The sequence below is a fragment of the Ostrea edulis genome, chromosome 4 (assembly GCF_947568905.1).
Source record: "Ostrea edulis chromosome 4, xbOstEdul1.1, whole genome shotgun sequence".
Lineage (NCBI taxonomy): Eukaryota > Metazoa > Mollusca > Bivalvia > Ostreida > Ostreidae > Ostrea > Ostrea edulis.
Window position 1 is genome coordinate 84,734,156 of NC_079167.1, and position 18,120 is coordinate 84,752,275.

General features: G+C 35.1%; 1 protein-coding gene across 2 annotated transcripts in view; it reads left to right on the top strand.

Annotated features, from left to right (window-relative positions):
* The window catches only part of LOC125672296 (proteasome adapter and scaffold protein ECM29-like), a 71,617-nt gene that overhangs the window by 1,505 nt on the left and 51,992 nt on the right, over positions 1 to 18,120 (top strand). The window contains exons 2-15 of one of the 2 annotated variants that reach the window (XM_056164034.1): positions 227 to 303; positions 3,458 to 3,588; positions 5,454 to 5,570; positions 6,999 to 7,117; positions 7,538 to 7,681; positions 8,107 to 8,352; positions 9,544 to 9,585; positions 9,709 to 9,787; positions 10,451 to 10,567; positions 10,791 to 10,876; positions 13,791 to 13,986; positions 14,542 to 14,664; positions 14,748 to 14,851; positions 15,577 to 15,712. In XM_056164034.1, coding sequence (XP_056020009.1) covers positions 282 to 303; positions 3,458 to 3,588; positions 5,454 to 5,570; positions 6,999 to 7,117; positions 7,538 to 7,681; positions 8,107 to 8,352; positions 9,544 to 9,585; positions 9,709 to 9,787; positions 10,451 to 10,567; positions 10,791 to 10,876; positions 13,791 to 13,986; positions 14,542 to 14,664; positions 14,748 to 14,851; positions 15,577 to 15,712 — 1,662 coding nt within the window. In that variant the 5' untranslated portion in view covers positions 227 to 281. Of the gene's footprint in view, positions 1 to 191; positions 304 to 3,457; positions 3,589 to 5,453; positions 5,571 to 6,998; positions 7,118 to 7,537; positions 7,682 to 8,106; positions 8,353 to 9,543; positions 9,586 to 9,708; positions 9,788 to 10,450; positions 10,568 to 10,790; positions 10,877 to 13,790; positions 13,987 to 14,541; positions 14,665 to 14,747; positions 14,852 to 15,576; positions 15,713 to 18,120 lie in introns of those variants that run through there. The other variant, XM_056164033.1, reaches the window with a different exon arrangement.

Consider the following 18,120-nt stretch of genomic DNA (forward strand, 5'->3'; position numbering starts at 1 on the left):
GCGTTCATAAAATGATTCGTACAATGAATTGAATCGATGCAGTATGTATTCTGCTGAAAATTATACATATTTTCTGGAGAATTGAAAAGAAAAACTAAATACACCCAATGATTCCCGATTTTCTTCCAATCTATCAATGGTAAATTTGTCTATTTAAAATCGAAATATTCTAATACCGACATAATTATTACTGACAGCGTAAAAATCTCTACTTTTGCTTTGTCAGTTTACAACTTACACTCAGAAGATAGGAAACTTGCTGAGATTCTGCAATATCAGTGATGACGGAACCTGATGAATTGAGTAAGTAGGTTTTAAACATAAAGACTGATGAAAACATCAATTAAATAAGAATCAATATGTGAAAAAAATAGTAGGAATTTATGCCAATCCATTGATTTGACAAACCTGTACGAAAATGCAATGTCATACAAGTTCATGAAAATCCCTGTATAAATCATTTAAAACTTTTTTTTATCAAATTATTTTCACGGGCTAATTTTATGTCCAATTATTCGATTTATCGTGTGATCAGGGACATGTATAATATCATGTCATGTGTCTCTACAAAGATAATTATGATCTTAAAATAAATGTAATTTTCGGAGTTGAAAACAACAAAGACTACATATATAGAATTGGTATTAAAAAATTAATATTGTAAAGATGACCAACCACATTGTGTTTTTCATCTGTTCATACATATGCTGTTAAACATATTCTTCTTCCATTATGGAGGAGGACTTGTTTTAAACTTTAAAAACAGGTAGCTCCCCACTAACTTTGATTCAGAACAAGTCTATGCTAAAATATCTAGCTTTTCTTCCTGTATTTTTTAGACCTTTGATTTGATCATAAGCTTTTCTACTATGCTAAATATTCTCAAGGGTAAAGCAAACTAAAATTACTTTTTCAGACATAATTTACAAACATTAGCTTTATTCAAATAGATACATAATACGGGATATCAAAACTATATTTTGGAACTCTTTACAAAATAGAAGTTACAAAATTTATGTTCACTTGGGTAACTCTTATTTATACAAATCATAATGACTAAAGAAGATTCATTTCTAATGCAAAAATATCTGCTAGATTTAAAGATTACTTTTCAGAATGTTGCAAGTGAATGTCCTAGTACTTACCAAAAACATGAGTTATTAAATTACATTCTTATGTTTGGCAGCGTAAGGCCACACAAAATAAAATTCACAGTACCGTATATTTCCTCTACCATATATGGATATTTACTCAGTTTGTTAGATTTTCTTGAGTCATTATAACAACCAACTCCTGTGCAATGATATCGTAAATAATATTTTATGCATCAATTTCCAGGCACTTAGAATTGTGCGGAGACTTGCCCCTCCCCTCCCACTTTTAGTTTTTGATGTGAGATGTACTTCGGCTTATCCTGTTATTTTCACATAGAAAGAAGTTGTTATTTTTTTTTTTTTTTTTTTTACATGTAAAGATTTATTTATTAGCTAGACACTTTTTATAATAGCAGTGAATGGTAGTGGAAATGCAAGGTTGAACAGATGAATTGAACTCATTTACGGAATGTACTGAACAATAACACCCCCACCCCAACACCACCCCCATGATTTTAGGATTTGGGCAGAACTACTTTTCTTGCTTAGTAGGCATTTTCAGACAGATATGAAGGCAAACTTAATTCTTTGTTTGTCCCCACTCTTCCAATTTCAAAAACGAAGTTAAGTGTCAAAACTCACTATATATTGTATATCTCATACATGTAGTTATGTGTTTACTGAGAAGTTGCCCAAGTTAACGCACAAAACGAGATCTCGTTGGACATACTAAATATTAAAACTGCAATGGAATCAGAGATGAAATAATGGTTCTGATATCCCGTATTATATAAAGGTTTAGTAGACTAACAGAGGAACCGTTAGGGAAGCTTTGAACTCTCCTATCAAAATTACATCTGCTTGTTCATGATATCAATTGATGATGTCAAACATCAGAGGATGTGGACTATTAAAAGTAGGCAGTTAGCCAACATCTGCCTTCTTTAAGTTTTGATCTTTTAGACTTTAATTTGTGCTCAGATAAGAAATATAAAATTATTATGATAAGTAATTGAGGAAATATATATTTTATTTAGAGTTGGTAATTATGCATGCATTATTTTGGGAAACAACACATCTTGCAACTTTATTTTCTGCTGAGGGTAATAAGAGTTTAGAATACAGGTACATAATTTCATAAACACGATTTTCTCAATTGATGTGCTAAAGGTAATAGGTGTTTTAGAATACAGACACATGATAAGCTATTTTCAAAATAAGATCTTTTCTGTTTAGGAGGTGTATTTAGTGGTACTTAAAATACAAAAGTGGGACAGTGGAAAGAGAGGAAGATGATAAAATGTATTAAAAGCTGCTTCTACAGTGAAAAGATTAAAACAATGTCATATTTGCAAGTAATATCCCAGATATGGTACATGCAAGCAACAAATTAACGTGATATAATAAAAATTTGATGTATTTATTTTAGTTACTCTCTGAACATTTATCACTTGCTAAATTTGTGTATCAATCAAATTCAGGTAATGAAACTGTATAAGAAACTTATTGAGCACATTGACTCATGCAGTGATGGGTAGGGCTGCAATGGGTACCCGAAATAACCGAAAACCGCAGGTCATGTTGTTTGGGTCGGGTTCGGTTCCATTTTTCCGTATTTCAGTTCGGGTTTGGTTTTTAAAATAGAATCATTATGTCATCAAAATCCTCAAAGGTGGCTGTATTTTGATCATTTGTTAAATGATAGCATTGTGGACAAAACTGTAAATAATGACAGTTTATGTAACTGGATATGTCAGACGCATTGAATATACTCCACAGGAGCAACATCGTCAATGACAAAACATTGAAAACATGGATGGAAACGAGTTGAAGTGACAATGCTGTTTCTAGTACCATGGATATCGAGTCTAAACCTCAGTCCACGTCTCCGAGTAATTATTGTGACAAAATACAATAAAGGTTTTTGATTTTAACTGTATATTAGATTTTTTAAATAGTTATATAGACCCGAACCGAAATACCCCGAACCCAAAGTAAAAATTTAGAACTGACCCGACCCGAAATTTTTTGGAACCGTGACAGCCCTAGTGATGGGTATTTGTCCCACTCCTGCATGTAAACAAATTGTTTCACACCTTACTGTGTACAAGAATTCTCTAAAGGGAAATAACTTAGACACATCTCGAAAATTGCATATTTCTTAAACATGTCAGATGTTCAATTATTTTGCAATTAAACTCTAGAATTTTTCTGTTTTGTCAATGTTATTTGCTTTGTTAGTGTCCCTTTACATTTACTTTAAAGCTCCTGAACTGGTTGGCTATGGTTTTCCTATTCCTTCAAAAGCAACTTTATATTTTGTTTCAGATTTTATGTAAAACATTTACCTGTGAATTTTATAGGTCTTGTGGAGAGAGTGTTTCTGAGGATAGGGTCAGCAGAATCAGATGAACAACTGGAAGGCTGTCTGGAAAAATTTCTCCCTCCTGTTTTACTCAAACTGAACAGCAAACAGGAAGCTGTTAGGAAAAAGGTATAGGATGTTAATGTCATGCAGTCTTTTTTACTATGAACTGCTCATGGTGACTAAATGGTTAGAAGGTTTGCTTTCTGAGTAGGAGGTTTTCATTCCAAACTCTTTTCTCATTTATTTTTTTTACACAATCATTTTTCTTTTATAATCAGACTCCATAACCATAAAATGAAACTGAATTCAGTCAAAATTTCTTGAAATACTAGTATCTATAAGTCAATGAAATTATTGCTAATATTCACAAAATGTCTGTAAAGTTTAACAGTGTACTAAAAGTCTTTTTACAAGTCACTGAAGAATATAGAAAATCTAATTTTTGACTTTTGTGAATTCTCTTTTGATGGTCTTGGAGCCTGACAACCTGTCTAATTTGACCACCTTTCTAATCTGACACACTGTCTAATCTGATCACCTGTCTAATCTGACTACCTGTCTAATCCAACCACCTGTCTAATCTGATATCCTGTCTATTCTGACTACCTGTCTAATCTGACTACCTGCCTAATCTGACCACCTGTCTAATCTGATATCCTGTCTATTCTGACTACCTGTCTAATCTGACTACCTGCCTAATCTGACCACCTGTTTAATCTGATATCCTGTCTAATCTGACACATTGTCTAATCCAACCACCTGTCTAATCTGACATCCTGTCTAATCTGACTACCTGTCTAATCTAATAACTTGTCTAGTGTGACCACCTGTCTAATATGACATCCTGTTTAATCCGACATCTTGTATAATCTGACCACCTGTCTAATCTGACACCCTGTCTAATCTGGCCACCTGCCTAATCTGATCACCTGTCTAGTCAGACCACCTGTCTAATCTGACACCCTGTCTAATTCGACCATCTGTCTAATCCGACCACCTGTCTATTCTGACATCCTGTTTAATCTGACCACCTGTCCAGTCTGACACCCTGTCTATTCTGACCACCTGTCTAGTCTGACATCCTGTCTAATCTGACTACCTGTCTAATCTGACATCCTGTCTAATCTGACCACCTGTCTAATCTGACACACTGTCTAATCCAACCACCTGTCTATTCTGACAATCTGTCTAATCTGACCACTGTCTAATCTGACCACCTGTGTAGTCTTGACAATCTGTCTAATCCAACAGAAAAATTGTTTCTTATTGTATGTCAAATTAGACAGGTATCACAAAATCAGAATATGGGTATACTGACATTCATTGGCATTGTGAATGACCTAGAGACATTGTAAAAGAACACCTAGAGACCAAGTAGATAAACGCCAAACAACTTAAAACTGAAAATAGGTCATCCAGTAACTGGTTTATTACATGAACATCAGAGTGAGAAAACTTTACCATCACCAAGAATGATAATTTTAGTGAACAACTGTCTATAAATGGGTCAGATATACACAGATTCATTTTTGGCAGTTTTGGAGATTATTGCAAGCCAAGCAAAACAAGAGATATTTTCGAACATTTCTGACATATATAGCAATATTATCCATAATCAAACAATATTACAAACATGTTTAAAAATGATTAGAAAACTTGATATTGTGGAGGTGAATTTACAGACAATAACTGATATAAACCATGTTTCAGGTGATGGAGCTGTTAGTTCATGTCAATGTTTCAGGTGATGGAGCTGTTAGTTCATGTCAATAATGTTTCAGGTGATGGAGCTGTTAGTTCATGTCAATGTTTCAGGTGATGGAGCTGTTAGTTCATGTCAATGTTTCAGGTGATGGAGCTGTTAGTTCATGTCAATGTTTCAGGTGATGGAGCTGTTAGTTCATGTCAATGTTTCAGGTGATGGAGCTGTTAGTTCATGTCAATAATGTTTCAGGTGATGGAGCTGTTAGTTCATGTCAATAATGTTTCAGGTGATGGAGCTGTTAGTTCATGTCAATAAGAGGCTGAAGAGTCGACCCAAGGTTCTGCTTCCAGTGGAACAGCTGATCCAACAGTATAGAGACCCCGAGGCTACTTCCATCATCACGGTAAGGCCCCGCCCCCCTCTCTGCTGTAAACATATCACATTCACACAACATCAGACATATTATTGTATACAGAGACCCCAAGATCACCTCCATCATTATGGCAAGGCCATCCTCTACTGTAAATGTCTACAGTATCAGATATTAGATTAGGCCATCCTCTACTGTAAATGTCTATAGTATCAGATATTAGATTAGGCCATCCTCTACTGTAAATGTCTATAGTATCAGATATTAGATTAGGCCATCCTCTACTGTAAATGTCTATAGTATCAGATATTAGATTAGGGTTAGAGGTTTGGATTTAACTGAATGGGATGCTTGTGCTCGTTGAATGGAATACCATAAATTTCTAGTTAGAATGTCTTCCCTACCATGGCATTCACATTAAATGCAATTGGATTAAAATCAGATCTTTGATCCGCTCCGTTATTGTTATGTTGGTATACATGTGTAGCTCTGTTATTGTTGTCGGTACACATGTGTAGCTCTGTTATTGTTATGTTGGTATACATGTGTAGCTCTGTTATTGTTATGTTGGTATACATGTGTAGCTCTGTTATTGTTATGTTGGTATACATGTGTAGCTCTGTTATTGTTATGTTGGTACACATGTGTAGCTCTGTTATTGTTATGTTGGTATACATGTGTAGCTCTGTTATTGTTATGTTGGTACACATGTGTAGCTCTGTTATTGTTATGTTGGTACACATGTGTAGCTCTGTTATTGTTATGTTGGTACACATGTGTAGCTCTGTTATTGTTATGTCGGTACACATGTGTAGCTCTGTTATTGTTATGTTGGTATACATGTGTAGCTCTGTTATTGTTATGTTGGTATACATGTGTAGCTCTGTTATTGTTATGTTGGTATACATGTGTAGCTCTGTTATTGTTATGTTGGTACACATGTGTAGCTCTGTTATTGTTATGTTGGTATACATGTGTAGCTCTGTTATTGTTATGTTGGTACACATGTGTAGCTCTGTTATTGTTATGTTGGTACACATGTGTAGCTCTGTTATTGTTATGTTGGTACACATGTGTAGCTCTGTTATTGTTATGTTGGTACACATGTGTAGCTCTGTTATTGTTATGTTGGTATACATGTGTAGCTCTGTTATTGTTATGTTGGTACACATGTGTAGCTCCGTTATTGTTATGTTGGTATACATGTGTAGCTCTGTTATTGTTATGTCGGTACACATGTGTAGCTCCGTTATTGTTATGTTGGTATACATGTGTAGCTCCGTTATTGTTATGTCGGTACACATGTGTAGCGACATAACAACAACGGAGCGGATCAAAGATCTTATTAATTTTTAATCAGATTGCATCAAATGCTGAATGAAGAACTTCTTGTTTGGTAGGTTCTAGAATGTGGTGCCTTGGTTTATTACACCACTTGTGCCTGTTCTTTTTTATTTGCAGAATTTTTCTATAATCTACATAAGGATGGGTTATCCCAGACTGGCTCCTGATAAACAGGCAGAGTTAGTTCCCTTACTATTGAAATGTGTCAAAGGCAAACCCAAGTCACAACAGGACAGGTAAAGCTGTTATGCACATTTATTTTCCTGGAAATTGGGGAATTTCATGAGGCTCTTTTCTCGTGAGAGATTGCTATTGTCAATTCTTACAAGGTGATGAACATTTTTATTTGCGATTGATGTATTCATTGTAAATAATGAAAAATATTATGAGAACTTGATGTGCACAGATTCATTATGTGTGAAATTATGCAAAATAAAAATCTTGTGAATAGAACATAGTAATAAAGCAGTAAAACACACCAAAAAAAGTTAAATGTTGTTTGCGATAGAGTGTCAAATTCTTTATTGATCTAGGTTTCTGGAAATGTCGCTGAGTTCTAACTAGAGATAAAACTGGAGACTTTAACATACATATACCCCCGGTATGATGGTTTGTTCTGAACACATGTAATTTTGATATAAATGTTTGTGTTTTAGCATATTTCTGTTGATGACCCCAGCATTAAGCTACGTTACCATGCCAACTGATCTAGAGAAGAGGAAGAGCATGTTTGACCTTGATGAGAATACTCGTGTGGATATTCTGAGCTATTTCATGGATGTCCTGCTGCTTCCTTACAAGTCAGTAAAGCGTGACAATTTTAGCTTCCTTAAATACAAGTCAGTAAAGCATGACAATCTTAGCTTCCTTAATTACAAGTCAGTAAACCATGACAATCTTAGCTTCCTTAATTACAAGTCAGTAAACCATGACAATCTTAGCTTCCTTAATTACAAGTCAGTAAACCATGACAATCTTAGCTTCCTTAATTACAAGTCAGTAAAGCATGACAATCTTAGCTTCCTTAATTACAAGTCAGTAAAGCATGACAATCTTCTTATTACTAAAAGTTTTAGTATTCTGTGAAATTCATGTATAGTGATCACAGTAGTAATAAGAATTTGGTGGGAGTATCTGGATAATTTTCAGATTAAAATTTTACAAAAATAGATAATGTTATAGTCAGTCAAAAATAATGGTGATTTGTTTGTTCCCTGCTTTCCAGTGTTCAGGGATTCTTAAATCAAGCTTCACGACCTGCTAGTGCCCCAGCGGGTGATCCTCCGAAACCGAACGTCCCTCCAGCAATGAATGACTATTCCCTGCGGCGAGTGACGGGGGACAGTCTCATGTCAGCGGAGGCCCTAGAGAAAACCAAACTGGGGATCCTCAAATTCCTGGGAGTGGAGTTGTTTCCAGAAAATGCTGTCATATGTCACTACGTTGTCGCTTCCTCTGATACACGTCACAGGTACTTCAGATTATTCCAAGGAACAGAGTGGCATTTAATTTGTAATAAAATCCATCAGAGTTCAAGCATCTCATTTAATTACCGTATATACTCTCCTATAAGTCGGTTTGCCTATAAGTCGGTTGTATAGTTTTTAGGTTATTTTGGAGGGAATTGCCATTGACCCATTTATAAGTCAGTCTAACTTTTTTCAAAATCGGTTGATAATTTCAAATCCATGCTCTAATGTTTTTACTTGTGTTTCAAACAATATTTTGAGAAATGTGCCGATATTTGCTATTTTTTTCTCGACTAATTAATTTCATATCAATACTCTTATGTGTTCCAATAATACTGTGGAATCATTAGAATTCGTGGTGGCTCAATTTTCGAGGAATTCGTAGGTACCTCTCACCCATGAATTTACATTCTCAACGAAGCAAACATTCCAGAGTTATCTTTCTTACAAATATATAAATCCACGAAATTACGTCCCCACGCACCCGTAAAAATTCAGCAATCCACGAAAATTGGCCCCCATGAATTCAAATGATTCTACAGTATTTTGGGATATGACATCGATATTTCATTTTTTATTCTCAACAAATTAAACAGTTACTATTTTGTTTATTTTTATTTTGTCCATGTTTTTGTGGTTTAAAAAATACTAGGCTGTACATTACGCCATCCAAAAAAATACTAATCTTCTTAGGACACTCCTATAAGTCGGACATAGAGTTTTAGACCAAATTTAAATCCAAAAAATCCGACTTATAGGTGATTATATACGATACTGTGTACTGGGAAATGTTTGCACCATGATATTTTTGCCTGTTGCATTTTGTCGAGTTTAACAGTTTAAAAGATTCTTCCTGTGGTTTTTTTTCTGCTTCAGAAATATATGCACATTTGACTTTAGTCCTGATTTTAATTTGCCAAATGAAACAAAATAATGGGGAGGGATGGTGCAAAAACAGCCGTTTTAAGGATTGTAAGAATAATCCCTCTCTCCACTTTTTGACAGAAATAGTTAAAAATTCATAAAGAAAATTTGTCCAATAGTGTTCCTTTGGAATAAAGTTTGAATTTGAATAATTTGTGCATATCAGATACTCTTTTTGTCTGCCTAATTGAATGACTATTCTTTAATTAATATTGAATGCTCACTTTTCAAAAAATCTATTTTGTAAAATAATCATCACTCTGTTTCAGTGTTGCCACAGCTGCAGATTTTGAGTTGAAGAAAATTCAGGGGTAAGATTTGTATTTTGTAGAAAAGTGTTAAGTCTGAATAACAGTGTAGACTTACTGACGACTTGATTGATTTGAACAAAGAACAGTGACATGTTAATATACGGACTCAGTACTGTCTTGTAGGAGTGTGGATTGGAATGATTTAGAGATTGTCAAACAGCTGTTCAGTTTGTTCCAAGGAACTGTGGAGGCCAGAGGACAGGTGGGGGTGAAGTTGTTGATCTTAATTCATGCCTGCATTTCATCTCTAAGATACATGTATACTAAGGAATCATTAGATTTCAAGGGGGATCAATTTTCATGGATTTCGTGGTTATTCCAGTCCCACAAATATCAAAACACAACGAAATCCATAATTCATATAATATTTCAATATACAGAAACTTTATCCACGGAATTATATCTCAGTGAAACTGTAAAATATTGACAATCCACGAAAATTGGCCCCGATAAATTCAACTGATTCCACAGTAGGCACTATTGTATGGCAGCCTCTTTAAATACGAGCTTGTTGTTCATAGAGTAGAATTAGTTCTTAAAGTTCATTCAATAGATTGTGCTTAAAGTTCATTCAATAGATTGTGCTTAAAGTTCATAGAGTACTATTAGTTCTTAAAGTTCATTCAGTGCATATAGAATGAGTGCTTAAAGTTCATTCAGTAGAATATGTTTACAGTTCATAAAGTAAAATTTACATACAGCTCATACAATAAAATGTACTTAAAGTTTAACAATAGAACGTGCTTGCAATTCATTCAGTAGAATGTGCTGCCATGGCTGATCGCATGTTTGATAGAGAAAACATTCCTGTGGTTCTTCATTGTTTGTTTTACTGATCAGGTATTTTATGTTTTTTTTATGTTAGCCTCCAACAAAACCCGACATGAAGCGGGCTCCAGCCTGCACAAGGATCCGACTGAAGATCTTCCCGTTCTTCCTCAAGTCGCGGGAAGCGGCAGGCATGTTCCCTTCCTCTGTTCAGGTAAAGCCTACATAACTTTATATTTGAATTCAGGAAAGGACAAGGTAAAATGCTCAATGTCAGATGAAGGTCAAGGTCATATCAAATTTCAATCTTATTGAACCAAACAAGATTTAGTCAAGTGAAATGTCATGACCAAAACATTTCTGGGTCATGGTCACATGTCATGGTCAACCATATGCAGGGGCATTCTTACTTGTTCATTTTAAATATTTTGTTTCAGGTGATTTTTGATTGTCTGTATGGGCAGAACACAAATGCAAAGCTGAAGAATATGGCTGTACAGTTCGTCCATCATGTCTGCTTTAAGTAAGTTTTTGAGGACCAATTAGCTCATGTCCTTGGAAAATCTTATTTTTTGTAATGCTAGCAAAACAATGTTATAATGCTCTCATATTATTATCCCATCCCCCCCCCCCCCCCCCCCCCCACAAACAAAGTTTCGGGTGGGCATACTGAAATCACCTTGTTGGTTCGTTCGTCCGTCCGTAGACATCATTTGTCCGTAGTATATCTTTAACATCATTGAACAGATTTGATTAAAACTATATATGTATATTTCATATGAATAATGAAATTTTGCACCTACTATTTTGATTGAGATTTTTTTTTTACAGTCAACAAAGTTAGGGATATTTTTTTTATTTTGAGGGGGTGCTGTCATTGTCCAGATGATCTTAAACAACAATAAACAGATTTTATAAAAAAACAAACTTTGTGCATATATTATGTATATAATGAAGTTGTACACCTGTCATTTTTATCGAGATTCTTTAACATTCAAGGAAGTGGGTTTTTTTCAACTGTATGGACTTTGTCATTTTCTTTTAGATTTTTTAACAATCTGTTCTCTCACAGAAACTACTGCATAAGTTTAGAAGAGGATATAATGAAATCATATGTCTGTCTGTCTGCCCATCTGAATATGATTTTGTCAGACATTTTTCAAGAAACTAGAACATAGATATCCATGAAAATTTGTACACTCTTTAATATACCCCCTCAACAGAGTTCCTCTTCATGTCAAAAGGATGTGTTTATTCTTCAATGAGCACAGCTTCACTATTTCCCACCAATATGTCCTGTGGATGTGTTTATTCTTCAATGAGCACAGATTCACTATTTCCCACCAATATGTCCTGTGGATGTGTTTATTCTTCAATGAGCACAGATTCACTATTTCACACCAATATGTCCTGTGGAGGGTATTGGTCCTGTTAGGACAGTTCTAGTTACAACAGAGAATTTGAGGTTAATTTTGACATGAATCCAATATCTCGTATTCAGGTGACTACAACATTGTATGGTAAAAGTGATGTTTGTAAGATTTATAGAGGTCTGTCACGTGTGATGTGTGTAAGATTTATACAGAGGTCTGTCATGTGTGATGTTTGTAAGATTTATATAGAGGTCTGTCACGTGTGATGTGTGTAAGATTTATACAGATCTGTCACGTGTGATGTTTGTAAGATTTATAGAGGTCTGTCACGTGTGATGTGTAAGATTTATACAGAGGTCTGTCACGTGTGATGTTTGTAAGATTTATACAGATCTGTCACATGTGATGTGTGTAAGATTTATACAGAGATCTGTCACGTGTGATGTTTGTAAGATTTATAGAGGTCTGTCACGTGTGATGTGTAAGATTTATACAGAGGTCTGTCATGTGTGATGTGTGTAAGATTTATACAGATCTGTCACGTGTGATGTTTGTAAGATTTATACAGATCTGTCACATGTGATGTGTGTAAGATTTATAGAGGTCTGTCACGTGTGATGTTTGTAAGATTTATACAGATCTGTCACATGTGATGTGTGTAAGATTTATAGAGGTCTGTCACGTGTGATGTTTGTAAGATTTATACAGAGGTCTGTCACGTGTGATGTGTGTAAGATTTATACAGGTCTGTCACATGTGATGTTTGTAAGATTTATATAGAGGTCTGTCATGTGTGATGTGTGTAAGATTTATACAGAGGTCTGTCACGTGTGATGTGTGTAAGATTTATACAGATCTGTCATGTGTGATGTTTGTAAGATTTATAGAGGTCTGTCACGTGTGATGTTTTTAAGATTTATACAGAGGTCTGTCATGTGTGATGTTTGTAAGATTTATAGAGGTCTGTCACGTGTGATGTTTGTAAGATTTATACAGATCTGTCACATGTGATGTGTGTAAGATTTATACAGAGATCTGTCACGTGTGATGTGTGTAAGATTTATACAGAGGTCTGTCACGTGTGATGTGTGTAAGATTTATATAGAGGTCTGTCATGTGTGATGTGTGTAAGATTTATACAGAGGTCTGTCATGTGTGATGTGTGTAAGATTTATACAGAGGTCTGTCATGTGTGATGTTTGTAAGATTTATACAGAGGTCTGTGATGTGTGTAAGATTTATACAGAGGTCTGTCACGTGTGATGTTTGTAAGATTTATAGAGGTCTGTCACGTGTGATGTTTGTAAGATTTATACAGAGGTCTGTCATTTGTGATGTGTGTAAGATTTATACAGAGGTCTGTCATGTGTGATGTTTGTAAGATTTATAGAGGTCTGTCATGTGTGATGTGTGTAAGATTTATAGAGGTCTGTCACGTGTGATGTGTGTAAGATTTATACAGAGATCTGTCATGTGTGATGTGTGTAAGATTTATACAGGTCTGTCACATGTGATGTGTGTAAGATTTATACAGAGATCTGTCACATGTGATGTGTGTAAGATTTATATAGAGATCTGTCACATGTGATGTGTGTAAGATTTATACAGATCTGTCACATGTGATGTGTGTAAGATTTATACAGAGGTCTGTCACGTGTGATGTGTGTAAGATTTATACAGAGGTCTGTCATGTGTGATGTGTGTAAGATTTATATAGAGGTCTGTCATGTGTGATGTGTGTAAGATTTATATAGAGGTCTGTCATGTGTGATGTTTGTAAGATTTATAGAGGTCTGTCACGTGTGATGTGTGTAAGATTTATACAGAGGTCTGTCATGTGTGATGTGTGTAAGATTTATACAGAGGTCTGTCATGTGTGATGTTTGTAAGATTTATATAGAGGTCTGTCATGTGTGATGTGTGTAAGATTTATACAGAGATCTGTCACGTGTGATGTGTGTAAGATTTATACAGAGGTCTGTCACGTGTGATGTGTGTAAGATTTATAGAGGTCTGTCATGTGTGATGTTTGTAGATGATAATGGCCAGTTTTCTTACTTACAGCTGCTCAGATGTGAAGTTTCAGCCAATCAGCTCTGTTCTTCTATCAGGGATGATGAAATTGATCACTGAGACTAAGGACGACTCCCGACTCCGAAGTCTGGCGTATGTCGCCGTCGGTAAAATCGTAAGACGAGCTCCTCAGCTGGTGAAGAAAGATATCGGACTGGCCCAGAAACTGTTTGACGCCATCAGTCATGTGAGTAGCACATTTAAATGTTTTAAATAGTTATTGGTATAATGCTGATTGTGTCTGAAGTTTTGTTTTAAGAAAATAGATTATACTAAAAAATTTCTTTCTTAACATTGATATATACTACAACTAGATTCTAAAGATAGTAAAGACAATATCCCTAAGTTGCTCTCAAGTTGTAATATTATATTGAAGTCTTCTCATTTGAATTGACAGTTTTATACTATAGGATTAAACATTCTTTTTGAAGAATTTATCGATGTGTAAACTCTGGACATTTTACTCACAAACTGAATAAAAGTGCAAAGCACAGAGTTTACACATCGATAAATTCTTCAAAAAGAATGTTTGATTTTTATAATTCCAATTCGTTCACTTTATTAACAATTGCAAAAATTTGAATAGTTTCCCACACTACGTTATTGTTTTCAGGTGTGTATGAATACATCATGTTTTCGGATTTATTGATGAGTAAACTATTGTTCAGCTTTATTTTTGTCCAATCAAAACAGTTGTAACAAATAACATTGGAATTATAGTATAATAAATCTGATGTTACAGGAGGACTCTGAGTCTCGATTAGCTGTGCAGGAATCATTGTCGTTGATGTCATCAGCCTATAAAGAAATTGACCAATCAGCATGTAAGCTGATGGAGGCACTAATCGTGCAGAATATAGAAAAGGTGGGAAATTTTTTATGCTGTAAAATTAATATCCTTGTTAAAGTTAGTGAATGTAAAACCAGGCTGATTTTTTTTTGTCTCAGGATGAGCCACAGGCGAGGACTATGGCTGTTCAGTACGCGAAGGTCGTATTCCCGGCAGATCACGTCCCGTCTCGTTATATTCTGTTGTTGGCCTGTGGAGACATGTAAGAATTCAGTGTTCATTTTTCTTATTCCAACTTTATTCATTGTTTATTGTGGTAAAAGTAGTAAAAATGAATGACCAGAATTACTTCTATAGAGCGATATAAACTGTAACACTTGTCATAAAAAGTGAGCTGAATTATTTTAGATATTTAGTGTACATGTGTTATGATTATATTTGAGCTTGACAATTGTTTGTGATATCTAAACAGACATCTTTGGGAGTCGTACTTTAAAGATCATGTAAAGTTTAGGTGGAGACATGAGCATAACAATCATTGTTACAGAATTAAATTACTTTAAAGTGGTTCATATCAACACAACCACATTCTCAATGAAATCAAGGTCAATTCTACATTTATATATCAGATGACGGTCAATTCTATATTTATATATCAGATGACGGTCAATGCTATGTGTTAGATGACGGTCAATGCTGTGTGTTAGATGATGGTCAGTGCTATGTGTTAGATGACAGTCAATGCTATGTGATAGATGACGGTCAATTCTACATGTATATATCAGATGACGGTCAATGCTATGTGTTAGATGACGGTCAATGCTATGTGTTAGATGACGGTCATTGCTATGTGTTAAATGACGGTCATTGCTATGTGTTAGATGACGGTCAACTCTGTGTTAGATGATGGTCAAAGTCATACATCAAGGTCAAAAGGTAAATTGACAACTTATTTAATCCCCTATGATTGGACAATTAAATCTGTAGTAAAGAAGATATACAGGCTGAGGCTCGGAAGGCGCTGTACGGCGAAAAGAAACGAGACAAAGATGGAAATGAGATCGAGAATGACAACGTGGTCCTGCCGGATTTCTCACAGATCATGAACTACATCAACACACAGGTAAGTCAGCTGCTGTAAAGTCACTGAATTTAAATCCCCCTCAGAGAAGACAAACTGAAGGACATTAAAAAGAAAGGACTGGACCTCATCAACTAAAGAAGTCAAAGGCATGAAAATCTGACCCCGTGAAGATAAGAGATTTTCATGATACATGTATGTAGCCTGATATAACTGTCATAATTAATTAATTACTGGACATTAACATTTCAGAAACTGGTGTATTGCAGTATTTCAAATAGTATGCCGGGGTCCGATGATACTCAATACCGAACGATTTCGATTTGTTTTAAGATCTGTCAGCCTGATTTCAGTCGATTGTTAATGTTTTGTAAATACCTTATATATTGTTGTTAGCTCTTCTGAGCCGAAGGCTCAAAGAGCTAATGCTATGGCCATTTGTGCGGTGTGCGGTGTGCAGTGTGCGTAAACTTTTTAGAAAAAGGGCTATAACTCAAGAACCCCTTGGCCAATTTTTTTCAAATTTGTTACAGGGTATCATTGGCCCAAGGGCTTTCATACATACTAAATAGAGGGATGTGACCCTTTAACAAGGGGAGATAATCAGGAAAATACAAACAAAAGTAGTGGTTGCTAAATAATCTTCTTCTCAAGAACCACTGTGCAGATTATCACCAAACTTACACATAAGGATGAGGATATGTTGTAGATTAAAAATTGTACAAGGCATTACCCTGGGGCAAAGGGCGTGGTCTCAAGGTCACTTCAAAGTTGACCTAAATTTATATTTCCTTAAATCTTTGATATTTTAGTCATTATAAGGACTAGGATCATCAAATTTTGACAGTTGATGCATTTTAGGACCTTGTGTCAAGTTGTCTCAAAAGTAGGTCACGGTGACCTACTTTTTGAATTTTGCAGGTATTTATTTTAAAATTAATTTTGATGCATATCTTGGACACTTTGAAGCCTATGATCATCAAAACTTGTCAGTTGGTGGATCATGGGACCTTGAAATGCGTCAACTGAAAAATAGGTCACCGTGACCTACTTTCTGAATTTTATGGCTTATCATTTATAGATATATTTTAAGTTGTTATTTCAAATACCGAGAGGTTTAGAATCATCAAATCTTGTAAGTTGATGCATCTTGAGGCCTTGAAACATATTTATAAAAAAGTAGGTCACAGTGACCTACTTTTTGAATTTTGCAGATATTCAAATTTCACATTTTCAATTTTAGATGCATATTTTGGGCACTGTAAAACCTAGGATCATCAAACTTTGTCAGTTGATGCGTCTTCAGTCTTCGGTTTGTGTCGACCAAAAAGTAGGTCACCGTGACCTACTTTTGGTATTTGACAGCTAAATTACTATATTTCAGACACTATTTGACCTACAATCATCAAACTTTGTCAGTTGATGCATCTTGAGTCTTCGGAGTGTATCGACCAAAAAGTAGGTCACTGTGACCTACTTTTGGCATTTGACAGTTATATTTATATATTTCAGTCACTAATTGACCTACAATCATCAAACTTTGACAGTTGATGCATCTTGAGTCTACGGAGTGTGTCGACCAAAAAGTAGGTCACCTTGACCTACTTTTGGAATTGGACGGCTATATTTATATATTTCAGATACTATTTGACCTACAGTCATCAAACTTTGTCAGTTGATGGGTCTTGCATGTTCAAAGGGTTTCGACCAAAAAGTAGGTCACCTTGACCTACTTTTGGAATTGGACGGCTATATTTATATATTTCAGATACTATTTGACCTACAGTCATCAAACTTTGTCAGTTGTTGGGTCTTGCATGTTCGAAGGGTTTCGACCAAAAAGTAGGTCACCTTGACCTACTTTTGGAATTGGACAGCTATATTTATATATTTCAGATACTATTTGACCTACAGTCATCAAACTTTGTCAGTTGTTGGGTCTTGCATGTTCGAAGGGTTTCGACCAAAAAGTAGGTCAACTTGACCTACTTTTGGAATTGGACGGCTATATTTATATATTTCAGATACTATTTGACCTACAGTCATCAAACTTTGTCAGTTGATGGGTCTTGCATGTTCGGAGTTCGCTGACCAAAAAGTAGGTCACCATGACCTACGATTGGAATTTGACAGCTATATTTCAATATTCAGATACTAATTGGCTTAAAATCATCAAACTTTGTCAGTTGATATTTCTTGGGTTCTCAAAATGTGTAAACCAAAAAGTAGGTCACATTGACCTACTTTTTTTGAATTCTTAGGATTTAACTAAAGATTTAGAATACTAAGAGGCTAAGAATAGAAATGGTGGGGTTGTACAATTTATCAGAAGAACGATTCTAGGCCCTTGGGCCTCTTGTTTTCATTCATATAAATAAACTGTCAATGTAATTACTCATTTACAAGTGATTGATTGTGAGGCCATAAAGTATACTTTTGAAAACGAGGTT